Genomic DNA, 12767 nt, shown 5'->3' with positions numbered 1-12767 from the left:
CGAAACTATGATTGTCGCGGAAATAATCTTTGAATTGTATGCATGGCTTTCTCAATTTACGAATTGTATTCAAGAAAATCAGACCCAGCTACATAATAGAAACAGGTATCCGCAGATACGTTTAAACCAACCTACAATTCCACCTCTTTGACCTGTGGTGTCCATATCATGGTGGAATCCTGAGTTGACTCGGGCGATACCAGCAATACGAGAATCGGGTCGGCTTCGTTGTTTGTAATAGGCAATGGCATCGATACTGCCACTGTTTCCAAACCTTCAACCTGTTTCTTCCCCGCTTCTGTAGTTTCAGTATTCCTTACCATCTCATTTTCCATCATCTCCATTCCCAGCTTCTCAGTGTCGGACGGCTCATATCCCTTCAACCTCTTCAACAACGCGTGGGCACGCGAGATTACCTCGTCGTTGTCATCGGCACTTCCGTTCTGACGATGGGCTCTGTCGGTGAGGTACTTTCCTCGCTCACGCTCACTTAACCTGGATTTTAATCGTTGGACACTCTCAAACGTTCGAGTAACTACGTCGGCCGGTGGTTCCTGGTTGATGTAGTTATCGTCAATGATTGACAACGCTCGGCGTCGTCTGACCCGCCTCTTCTGCGCTGTGGTGCCCTGAGACACAGGCCCAGCGGCCTTTAACTTCTCTAGCAAAGTATCGATGACAGATTCTTCCTTGGCCTCAGACTTGGCTTGCTCAAGAAGCTCACGGGTGGTTTCTTCCCGTTCGCGTTCTGTTGAAATTTGGTCCTTGACCACTTCCTTCCCTTGGAGCTTCTTTTTGCGGCTGAGATAGTTCTTCTCTTCCTCCTCTTTCTGGATGTTCTCCACATAAACCTTTTTGTATTCAGCCACAAAGTGCGAAATCTTTGAGAAAAAACTGTTACGGGCAGCTGAATCCTTGGTGCTCTCACCAAAGGTAACAAGGAGCTGGTTAAACTCACTAACCGCGGCTTTGGCACGGGATTGCAAGAGCACATTCTTCCGTCTCCCCTCCTTCAACGGACCGATGACAAACTTCATGAACTTGTCATCCGGATGGAACTTGGTCAGATCGCTGAGATTGCCGCGCTCAAGTGACGCTTCGAGGTTGCTAATCAGCTTTTCAAACTGATCGCATTCCAATTCAATTTGTTCAATGGAAAGGTTGGAAAGGTGGGTTAAGTCACGCAAGTCATCCGCAAACTCACCGAGCTCGGAGAACGAGTTCCGCACCACCTTTTCTACGTAGTGCAAAAACGTGACACTACTGTCGGAAGCCTTAACAAACTTCAACCGCTGCAATGTGTCTAACTTGAAACCAGGGGACTGCTTCGATGTGTCATTCATAAAGTTTCCTAACGACCGGATGATCGTCAATACCCCCTTAAATTTATCCGACGCCTGTACAATTCCGGTTCCCTCTTCCATGAAGCTGAGCTTCTTCATTAAATCGTGGTAGTCGCGCTCGTACGTCTTTACCACGAGCAACGCCCGCGAGCGGGCCTTCCAATAGCTCCGGAGGTTGAAGCAAGTGTCGAGGAATATGCGGTCAATGCGCTGCAACTCCTCTGGTGAGCGCTCGGCCTTGCGGCTCTTCGTAATATCTGTGGAAAACGGCATAAAGTTCCTGGTAAGAGTGTCCCCAATCTCCAGCAACTCCGGTTTGTTGAAGAACTCCAAAATGTTCATGTTATCAATGATATCAGAATCGCACTGGAGGATCTTGTGTACCAACTCCTGCTCGGTGAGCGAGGAAAAGCTGTAGAGGTTTATCCCGAACTGTTGGGCCAAGTCTCGCGGGAGAAAGGTGAACTTCTCATCTGTTACGTTGCGCTGTTTAAGCTTGAGTTTTTGCGAGAATGGGACTGCCGGGAACATCTTTTCAACATCATCAAAGACTCCCACTTTAAGGAGATTTTGTGTGACGTCCTCATCTTTGAACTCGCTCCAGAACGTGTTCTTCACGTTGTGCAATTTGTCCCAATGCATTTGCTTGAGCTTGGTCTTCGGCCTCACCAGGATCACGGGATCGGCTGCGGATGTTTTTCGTGACGTGAATGGGGTAACAGGAACAGAGCCCACTTCTTGAATGTTGTTGAATGAGGCGTCCTGTAAGTTCAGTGGCATCGGTGGTGGTGGGGGCCCTCCAAATGGGGGAGGTGTTCCGGGTGGTTTGACGTTGGCCAGAAGCGGCGGTGGCGGTGGAATTCCGGTTAAACCAGGGACTGCGATGGCACCAGTAAGAGTTAAAGGAAGAGGCGGTGGCGGCGGAATTCCGGAGTCTCCAGACTGGAAGTTGAAAGGAAGTGGTGGTGGTGGTGGATTGCCTGTTACAGGCAATGGAGGGATTCCGGTACTAACCAGAGGAAGTGGAGGTGCTGAATCAGTAGATCCATGTTTCGGCCCAACTGGAAGGGGTGGTGGTGCGCCTGGTTGGAAGACCAGAAGCGAATGGGTACCAGCAGACTGGAGGTTAGCAGGAAGCGGTGGAGGCGTAGGAATATCCAAAGTGTCTGCAAAGGGAGATTCAGGATCGAGTCGGGAGACCATCGAAAGTAGAGCTGGATTTGTGCCATACGTATTGGCCAGAAGAGTGGGAGTATCGGCGACGGTGGAAGACGGCAGAGAACCAGTGACAGCGCCTGGCTGGAAACCAGGGGGCAACGGCGGAACACCCAACACCGTTCTTACCTCGGGGTGCACTGGGGTGGAGCCATCCACCAGTGGGACAGATAGCAGATTCCTTTGACATGAAACCGGAACGTTATATACCGACGGAATTGTTTCGGAGAAAGCAGAGGTAGGGACAAAGCCCGAGACAGAAGCATCTGTATCGGATGTAACAAATTCAGTTCCTATACCAATAGTACTAGTAACAGAACCACCAATACCGGTAGAAACGCCACAAACAGTAGTGTCACCGATTGCAGCACCGGTTACAGGATTAGTCGATTCAGTCAATAAGCCACGAATATCACTTTCAGCGATGCCAGAGGTAGATCCACCATGGCCTCCAGAGAAAGCCAGCAATTGTTCACGGAGATTCACAATACACTGATCTCGCTCGTAGCACATACGCTGGAGCACTCGCAACTCGCTCTCATTACTCAGTTGTGCCTTTTCCAGAAGCTTCACGATCATGTTCGCGTTGTCCTGCTTCAATCTCGCGATATCAGCCGTCAAGTCGTGGGACTCTTTCAATGCGCGCTTGGCTGTTTTGTCCGTCTCCAAGCGGTCCATAAAGCGCTGGATCGAGGCTGCGATGACGCTTTCGGGATCCAATGTCGTGGAAGTGACACTGCCAATGTGCCTGACGATGTAGTCAACCAACACCAAGAGCTGGCTGGCAGAGGCGGGCTGCTGGTCCTTGATGTAAATGAGACTCCTGAGGATTGACGTTACCCGTGGCTCGTCTGCAGAGCCCTGGAAGTGCACTAACAAAGCGTCGTGAAGATAACCCCACGAAGGAGCCTCTTCGGTAGGTAAAAACTCACGTGAGACAGAAGAGATGGAGTATTGGCTTGGTGAGGGGACCATAGCCTTATCCTTCTCTTCTTGCGTCACCAGCATTAACTGGTCGTAGTCATCATCTGCATAGTCTTCGTAAATCTCGATCTGCTCCATGAGCTTGTCCTTTTGTAACACCTTGATCTTGGTAAACACCTTGCTCAAACCACTTGTACGGAGTTCGTTACGCAACTTCACACGCAGCTTGAGGCTGTGAGTATTTGCAAGCAACGAGTTGATGAGGAAGAGCGTGGTGAGGCAGTAGTCGAGGAGGATTTTGTCGGCGGAGCTCAGCGCTTTGTGCTCGCGCTTCACGGCCCACGACGCACCTACAAGTGAGCCCAAGATACCGCGCCCATCCAACGTCGTCTCCACGGCGCGGAGCCAGCTCTCGAATCGCGTGGGGTCACCAAGCGACGTCTTGACCTGTTTGAAGTCCGAGAGAAGCGCGGGTGAGGACTCGGGCGAGTTGTAGGTAAGAAATGTGAGTACTCCCGTCACTAAGCTGCGCGTGCCAATCCGCGGCGAGATGAGCGACATGATGAGCGAGCGGCCATGACTTGCAAGTTGCTCGGATACCGCTATGGCGTCGGCGCCATCGGTGCTCACCGCGAGAAACGACTCAGCATCAATGAGGTGCTTAAAACACTTGATGATGATAAACTCACTTTCTAGCTGATCGTTCGTCTTGATGCTGCGAATGTTGATGGTGGAGAGGTATACCAATAGCTGGTGGGCCCCCTTCTGGGCGAAAAAATTTTGGAGCCATGTCATCTGCTCGGGCTCCTTGAACTGCGAAAGCTTCGCCTCTAGTGCCTTAATCGACTTGAGCGAGATTCGGTTCGCTTCGAGCTGCGCGATATACGACAGTGCGCCAAAAGAATGTGTGTAGGATACAGATTTGGCTTCAGAAGTCCATTTGGTGGGCTTTGGATCCACTGGCCGCCTGACCTTCACCCCGCGCTGTTTCTCCACTACCAAAGGCTCTGGTGCAACATGGGAAGAAGTTTTTTGATGTGACTCTTCCCTGAAATCTATGGAGGTCTTATTAGCATCTTTGGAATATTTGCCTGAATCTTTGGTGGGGACACCGTCTTTGAGGTTTCTGGAGGAAAGCGACCGCTCTGAATCTGGGTTGGCCGACGAACTAGTGCCAGAAGATGGATGTGCATAGATTCCATCGCTCCAGTTTCCCTTAGAGAGGCGCATTTTTGGGACTGACATCGGTTCCAGTTCCCACGCCAGGGGACTCACCAGCCTGGGCTCCGTGCCGTTTGGCATGAACGATCTGCTGGTATCATCGGCGTCTTTGTTGAAGAGACCCCATTTTTTCATTGTAGAGTAGCTGCGGCCTCTAGTAGCAGGGGCCGCCAGTTTGGCAAACAATTCAGTGTCCATGGGGCCGGATCTTGAATCGTCCTTGCGTAGCAGTTCCCATTTCGTGTCCTCCTTGCGGAGTAAGTCCCACTTTCTGATGGCAGAGAGGCTTGCTAGACCTCGAGATTCGCGGATGCTCTTCTTGGCCAACATATCGGAGAAGAGTCTGCTCACAGTAGCGTCGTCGGGCATGGGTACGTGGAATTTGGTGTCCCTCTCTCGCCGCCGCACGGGTGACGTTCTGGATCGGGAGATACTAGGCGGCGGCTTAAGCGCATCCCTAGAAGGGCTGGTAGTAGCGGCAATGCTAGGAGTACTTACAGATGGATGACGGGTAGAGTACGATGTCTGCCTTCTGGGAGACTTGGGGGCCCCGGTGATCTCTGGGCCAGCCACGAGGGCACTGATGTTAGTGATGGCCGTGGGAGACCGGGAAATTCCCTTGGGTTTACCAGAGCTACTACTGGAGTGGATACTGGCGCTGGAAGTGGATGCCGACTGTGACTTTTGCGGTAGGGGTGGTCTAGCGTCCAACGTCTGGTAGAGTCCGGTTCTAGGATCGGTCATTTCATCCAGGTGTCGCATGCAATGTGTGGTTTAAATTGGTGGGATGGTAGGCAGGTATACACGGTAAAGGTAAAAGAAATGGGTATAAGAAAGGTAGGCTGTGGTTTGTGGAGGAATTACGTCTTGCTGGATCAAATCAATTGGGTGCCTTTTTGACATTGCATACAAACAGGATGTCTATACTAGCACGTGATGTGTTAGTAAGGGAGACGTGTAAAGCCGCCCCTGCCGTTTCATAGGTCTGTAGGTGGACCATACACGTGGAGCAGTATATATCAGGATTGGATCTACGAGATTGACAAAAGCCCGAAATCAACTTTTTGAACGAGCTCTTTTGCATCTTTTATGGTACATGGCACTGGAATTTATCGGAGCGCTATCTGCCTATATTGGCCTTGATGTAACCAGAACAGGTACGGAATTTGTAATGTTTATCTAAGTTGAATGACTGGGAAAACAGCGGAGAAGTTGCGGAATCCGGAGATGGATAGTCTTAAAGTGAACCAAGCACAAATGCGGAGCGATCGAAAAAACAGGGACGCGTAAGCCTGGATTCAAGCTCAAATTCTTATTGTTCGTGCATGCCGAACCACATGCATGTGATCGATGTACCCTTTAATATTGATGCCGAAATTTGACATTTCATGGTCTTAACCAAATCTATTTCAATATATTCTCATGTATAGTACTAAATACCTTCTACTGGTTATATATCTGGCTATTTCTGGGAGTACTCTGTTTCCTGGATCTATATTCCTCTATTGTGCTCTGTGTTACGGTCTCAGGCAACACACTTGGCTCTTGTTTGTTTAGCCGGGGCGACCCGCACTAGATGACGTTTTGAGCCAATCTGACATTTCCTATACCTTAACCTTGATTAATATAAGTTACTAGCTGGAGGTGCGTTTTATGCACATACTGCGTTATATTCTTGGGGCTGGAATCCAAAAAAATAAAAGTTTTTATATTGGAGACGAACAGATGCCCCAACACATTTAAAGCAATAAATTCTATCATTTAGTATCACACCCTCTCTATCGCCTGTGAACTATCTATAGCTCCTAAGTCTTGCAGTAAAAAAAATATAGCTTTGATAGACAATATTTTCTATTTCGCCATTTCCTGTCTAAGGGTAACCCACTCGTCATAGCGCACAGAATCGCTGCAGTACCACCCCAAGTTCAGTATCAAATTATTTACCTGCTCAGTGATGGAGCGGTGTTTGGCACTGGAAGCATACTTAGTGAAGTTTGTGTGGCAGTTCTTGGTTGCCTGTAGCAAGGCATCTTTCTCTTGGATGGACTTGGCGGTGGCTGAGTTGATCTCCTTTGCTGACATGCCCGCAGTGGACGTGGTGGACAGTCTAGAGAGCTTAGACGTAGCAGAGCGATCGAATTCAATACTCAAGCCTTCAATGCCGTAGTTATACGGAACTCGCAACCTCATTAACACACCATCTTTCCACGCATACGGCGGATACGGCTTGCTTGGAACATTACTATCCCGTGCAGCCAAGACATCCGGATGGGGGATGCTCACTTTGGGAATGCGAATAAGATACACAGACTCAAACTCTGTCTCCTTGAATAAACGGATTGACTTATCGCTGACCAACCGTGTGAGAAATTGGTCAATCAGGTGCTGTCTCAGCGATGCCACCTCCAGCGGAACGTCCATTTTCATGATCTTTGCAGTAACAGCCTTCTTGGTCTTTTTCTTCTCCTTTCCGAAAACAATCTCTGCAGGCGGACTTGTTTCCAGCCTCTTGAACTTGACGATCTTGATTGTTTCAGCTTTCTCCTCGCTCAAAAACGACTCCAAGTACTTATCCAAGGTTTTGACCATCGACACTAAGCCCTTCCCTGCCACAAGCTCCACCGGAGCGTCTTCTGTCTGGTTTTTGGATCTGAGGGCCAATTCGGCGATAGTTGAGAATCCTCTCTCCACGTTGATCGCGTACCCACGTGGCACGTCTTCGTTTAACACATTTATTCGCGGTTTCTTCAACTTAAGGTCCACGTTACGACGCCTGGCCTGGTAAAACTGGGGCACACTCAAGCGGAAATGCAATGCGTCCATGTCAAAGAGAAACTCCGGATCAGACGGCTTCATGAGAAACGTGAGTGTGATGGTTGTGAGCAGTGGATCTGCACGCAAACTCGTGACGTGTTGGACAAGCAGAGTCTTGATCGTATCCAATGGTACACCATCGATGGTCAAAGGTTTGAATATTTTTATCAATTTGAGGATTTCTAAAAGCCCAAAGTCTTTTGGCGTTGGCTTTGACGAGTCGTCCTCCGGGACAGGAGTAGTGCTTGGGGTACTGGTTCGATTCTTCTTGCGGCTCGACGTCTTCTTCGGCTTTTCACCCTGCGGAACTGGGCTGGATTGGGAATTCTGGATCGGAGTCTGCAATAAAGTAGAAGTTTCGCTCATAGTTATGTGTTTCTTTGATTGGGCGTAAAACTAGTCAGTCAAAGGATTCTCACTGACACTTATACCAGTCTGACCTCCGCCGAAAATATAAAAATTCCTGCATACAACCGAGCCTAATTTGACGCACGGCACGACATGCAGCTGATCACGGTGGCAAATTTTGGCTTCCGATGGCAAAGAAATAACAGCCCACATGGCCGAGAATGGGGGTTTCGAATCTATGGGATAATCTCCAGCCGGCGTTTGAGCCGCGAGTTCCCTTTTGCCACTTTGCCACACAGTTCTATCGGGCACAGCAGCGTCCAATCAGATTGGCCATCGATGCATACATCTGGCTTATTGAAGCCAGTAGCCTCACGGCTCGCAGTACCACCAACGGATACATCCAAACCCTCCATGCCAGAGTCCGGGAATTAGTGAAGCTACACGTTTCTTTTGTGTTTGTTTTTGACGGGAAGTTTAAGCCCAAGTCCAAGGGCCGCACAGGCCGCACCGCGCTGGAGGAGACCGAATCTTTGCATGAGTTTCAGCGAAACTACTATGAGGTGCGGGAAGCACTACAGGATCCCAGCATTGATCTCAGGGAGACCACTAGCTCGAAATTCATGATTCAGGTGACAGAGTTTCAAGAACACTTGGCCGCATGGAACATCCCCTTCCTAACGGCTGCGGGCGAAGCTGAAGCCGAATGTGCGAGGTTGCAAATGGCTGGAGTGGTTGATTATGTTGTAACAAACGATTCAGACGTGTTATTGTTCGGCTGTCGCAAAGTGCTTCGCAATTTTAGCAAGATTTATGCTGATAAGCCTCCCTCGTACCATTCTCCGAACAGAGCATCCCCAGAGCGGAAGGCCCACAAGGAATTGGAATTTTGGGTGACCCCTGTGGACATGGAGAAGGTAAGGGCTGTTGTGGGATTGGACAGGCAACGGTTATTGCTTTTGGTAGTGCTTAGAGGGGGCGATTATGACCTCGGTGTGGGGAAGCTCGGGATGACCAAGTCGCTCTCAATTTCCTTGAGTGGATCACCCAAAAGCCGCGTCCGAGAGGGGCTATACAAACTTACCGGCCTGGATGACACTGAGGTGGATTTTTCGCTGATGTTCTTTGATATTTTTGTTAGCAGTGACTACGAGTATCTTTCCGGAGTGCTCCCTGACCCCCAGGAAGTGGAATTAAAGTACGTGGAGTTTTTTGACAAATTACTGCTGGAAATCAATACGTACCCCCTCAAGTATTTCCCCAGACGGTACGCTATAACGTTGCTGGAGAATATCCCTCCGTTATCCATATCCCTCCTATATCTCTTCCCCGCCCTACGATCATCTGTATTCATGTTCAAGCCGGGAACCGTCAATTATGCCGAATTGAGCCTTGTGAGTCTAATGGACCAAGCTATGCTACCCCACTGTTTCATGGATAATTCCAAGGATACATTGTTGGTCTCCCGAACTTTCGGGGAGCCGTACTGTGGGACTAGCACTCTGGGAATATCAGAGCTCCGCTCCCGGCGGGATGGATACCGGCAAATCTCCTTTCAGCACGATGCCTCTACGTCAGTCTATCCATCCTCTCCCTCGGCCTGGTTTGAGAAATCGCACTACGGTCGATCAGTTGAGTTATTTACACTCAACCGGATACCCAAAATGGCACTACCGCAATCGTGGCTTGTCAGATGCTTAAGCGAGGCTTTGTTGATCAAAGCGATCATTAACGGGGAGTCCAGTATATTTATTGATAAGCACAAGCAGATTACGCTTCCACGTGGGGCGAGCGAAGAAAATACAACAGAGACGCTGGCTATGTTTGCCGAGGGTTATTACATGATACGCTATATTCCAATTGCGGTGATGGGTGCGTATATAAATCTACCCCCACTCAAAGAATATACTGGCACCGAGGAAGACGAAAAAATTCGGCAGGCGAAAATTCAAAGCGAATATGACTATTGCCACACACAGACGTATACCTGGCTCCCTGAAACTCTTGTTAAGCTAGTGCAACCCAAGCTTGTGGACGTTTTTGTACACCGCGAAGCTGAAAAAACGAAAACTAAACTGTCCTCAAGAAAGAGGAAGGCCTTGAAACCGACCCAGAAGACAACTTTGGACCTGTTTTGGATCACGATTCCTTTCCTTGGAAGACCAGCCCTTGATCAAGGGCCTTCCCCACCCCCAAGCCCAACTCGAAGGCAAACTCTACGTAATAGATTACCGTCTCTCAGGTCCAGGAAACAATCTATGCTCCATTCGGATCGAACTATTTTGAATGGATTCCACGCTGACAATAAACCTCCACCTACGGTTACAATAGATGATATGCCTATCCATGATGATGCAGCTGATAACGGATTCTGGGAATCGCCAGAGAGGCACTCCCCTGAACACCTGACACCTACGAAGAACCCCCCTCCAGATTCGAGCTACATTGAAATGACGCCCTCGAAGCCTAAAAATATTGATTTCTTCAATAGCTCAATCTTTGTGGTTAATTCTGACTCCGATTTAGATACAAGCCTCGACAAAAACTCGAAAAACAAAGCGGTGAGTGAGGGTATTCAGGGAGTAGGTGACGATTCCTTTGGAATAGATACCGATTTAAACCCTATGTCTTCTCCGTTTGTGTCCTCTACTCCGAATCGCTGTAATAGGCTTAAAACATCTACTCCCCCGACGCTACCGAGAAATACCCACTTTCAGAACACGGGTATGTTAGCGGATTTGGGTATCATTGGGAACGTTATGAACGGTCAGGCTGTTAGAGCAAAACTAAACCTGTCGATTATTTCCCTCGGAGATACCACGGTCACGAGCGTTCACGGTGATTTCTTCACCATTTCTACAGAAAATGTGCACCAGTCAGTAGTTGGCAGAACCAACACACCGGTAATTGAGTTCGAAGCGTTTAACGACAGCAGCATCGTAATATTGGAAGAATCCATAGTTATGGCTGTTCACGGCAAGGGCACCTCTGATGAACCAATTTTGCTCTCCGACGATGGGTAGACAGGACTGCTAAATAAAGTATTTAGTCATTATGGTAGCCCAACTGATGATCTATCGAACTGAGGCTTATACTATTATTCATACACTAAAATGGTGCTACTATTTTCTTCTGGCGGGGGTAGGGACTATAGCTAGACGTTCATTCATCAAAATCCCCGTTCTACTGGCTAATCCAACTGGCTCGATATAACACGTGATACGAACGATAACAGATAACAGTTTAGTATTAACTATACCGTCTGTCTTAATAGTGGATGATATAATATTGCCAGTTTCTAACCTTTAAACTTGAATATTGATTCCACGTAATATTCGGGCGGGTTGTTGACCAAAACGGGAATTGCCTAATAAAGCAACCTGCATATAGCCTCGAATTTTTCAACACTAGAGCAAATTACTGATGATGCAAGCGGTATTTCGGATTGCCATCGGCACTAACCATCTCCAACACACGCTTACGTTCTTAGAATCCAGTAATGAACGTTTTAAGAACCTCCTTCACCAGGGGATTAGTCCGCTCCGTGACTAGAGTGCCGCTCACCAAACCACAATCCGTTGCGTTCGCTGCCAACCAGTTCAGATTTGCCTCTACCCAGAAGGACGAACCAAAGTCCATCTTGACCGATGATTTGTTGGCCAAGGCGGGTGTTGAGACCGAAAACACCAAGTCGGCTGATGAAGCTAACTCCAACCGGAGGTACCGTAAGACCGCTTCAGACGAAAAGAGAGAAAAGAACTTCAACAGAGGCTGGATCGTGGCCCTTGCCGCCTCCTTGGCCGGTGCCGGGTACCTGACCCGTAACTGGGACAGTGACGAGGAGCAGGCTGCTGTTGACGGCAAGTCTGTTGACAACGGCTACACCCCACAGTTGATGTATGCGCGTTTGAATAAGCGTTTTAATTCGTTGTTCATCAGCACCTTCGAAGAGCCAGCGTACCCAGACTTGTTGCCACCACCGCCTCCTGAGCCATACAGAAGACCACTTACCTTGGTCTTGAACTTGGAAGACTTGCTTATCCACAGTGAATGGTCCACCAAGAGTGGCTGGAGAACCGCGAAGAGACCAGGCTTGGACTACTTCTTGGCCTACTTGTCCTCTTACTACGAGATTGTTGTGTTCTCTAACCACCCAATGGCTTTCTCCGAAAGGACCGTTGCCAAGTTGGATCCATACCATGCCTTCATCTCCTACCCGTTGTTCCGCGAACATGCCCGTTCCAAAGACGGCAAGATCGTCAAGGACTTGTCTTACATGAACAGACCATTAGAGAAATTGTTGTTGATCGATGTTAACGAGGATGCAACGTTGTTGCAGCCAGAAAACTCCATCGTTTTGGCGCCTTGGGACGGCCAGAAAGACGACGTCTTGATCAAGATGATTCCGTTCTTGGAATACTTGGCCACCCAGCCAGTCAAGGACATCCGGCCGATCCTTAACTCGTACCCAGACAAATCCCAGATTGCCACCGAGTTTGCCAGAAGAGAGTCCATCTTGAGAGCCAACTTCGAGAAAGAGAACAAGAACAAGGGCAACAGTGGGTTCAGTTTGTTGGGTGTCCAGTCCAGCAAGGGCTCTAAGTTCCCATTGGATGTCATCAGGGAACAAGGCCAGATGCAGTACGAAAGCTTCATGAAGTACTTGAGAGAAAACGGTGACAAGTTGTTGGAAGAAGAGAAGAAGATGATGGAGCAGCAGAAGATGTCTCTCGGTAGCATGTTATCCGGTGAACAGCCAACTGTCCCTGTTCAGGAGAAGTAGTCACAAAACTAAGGATTTTTGTTTGAGCCTAATTACTGTATATAAGATTACATGCAAACTAAACGATAAACAATATCTATGGGTATCACAACGTACGCCACTATATGAGGTATAAATTT

General features: G+C 48.7%; 4 protein-coding genes across 4 annotated transcripts; 2 read left to right on the top strand and 2 right to left on the bottom strand.

Moving 5' to 3' along the window:
- Positions 1-15: 15 nt before the first annotated feature.
- On the bottom strand, positions 16-5557 carry BNR1 (Bnr1p). Its single transcript, XM_019130135.1, has one exon. The coding sequence runs from the start codon at positions 5445-5447 to the stop codon at positions 132-134; it is 5316 nt and encodes a 1771-aa protein (XP_018982440.1). The 5' UTR covers positions 5448-5557; the 3' UTR covers positions 16-131.
- A 963-nt stretch (positions 5558-6520) lies between these two features.
- On the bottom strand, positions 6521-7900 carry BABINDRAFT_163841 (uncharacterized protein). Its single transcript, XM_019130134.1, has one exon. The coding sequence runs from the start codon at positions 7881-7883 to the stop codon at positions 6555-6557; it is 1329 nt and encodes a 442-aa protein (XP_018982439.1). The 5' UTR covers positions 7884-7900; the 3' UTR covers positions 6521-6554.
- Positions 7901-8086: 186 nt separating this feature from the next.
- Positions 8087-10888, top strand: BABINDRAFT_10469 (crossover junction endodeoxyribonuclease; the record flags this gene model as incomplete). Its single annotated transcript, XM_019126749.1, has 2 exons — positions 8087-9259; positions 10583-10888. 2 exons carry the CDS (start codon positions 8087-8089, stop codon positions 10886-10888), a joined length of 1479 nt encoding a protein of 492 aa, XP_018982438.1.
- A 476-nt stretch (positions 10889-11364) lies between these two features.
- TIM50 (protein translocase subunit) lies at positions 11365-12648 on the top strand (the record flags this gene model as incomplete). The annotated part of the gene is made up of 2 exons (XM_019130930.1): positions 11365-11447; positions 11469-12648. 2 exons carry the CDS (start codon positions 11365-11367, stop codon positions 12646-12648), a joined length of 1263 nt encoding a protein of 420 aa, XP_018982437.1.
- Positions 12649-12767: the final 119 nt, after the last annotated feature.

Source organism: Babjeviella inositovora, assembly GCF_001661335.1.
Source record: "Babjeviella inositovora NRRL Y-12698 unplaced genomic scaffold BABINscaffold_18, whole genome shotgun sequence".
Classification (NCBI taxonomy): domain Eukaryota; kingdom Fungi; phylum Ascomycota; class Pichiomycetes; order Serinales; genus Babjeviella; species Babjeviella inositovora.
Note: the sequence above shows the minus strand (reverse complement) of the source record. Positions and strands in the feature narration are given on the sequence as shown.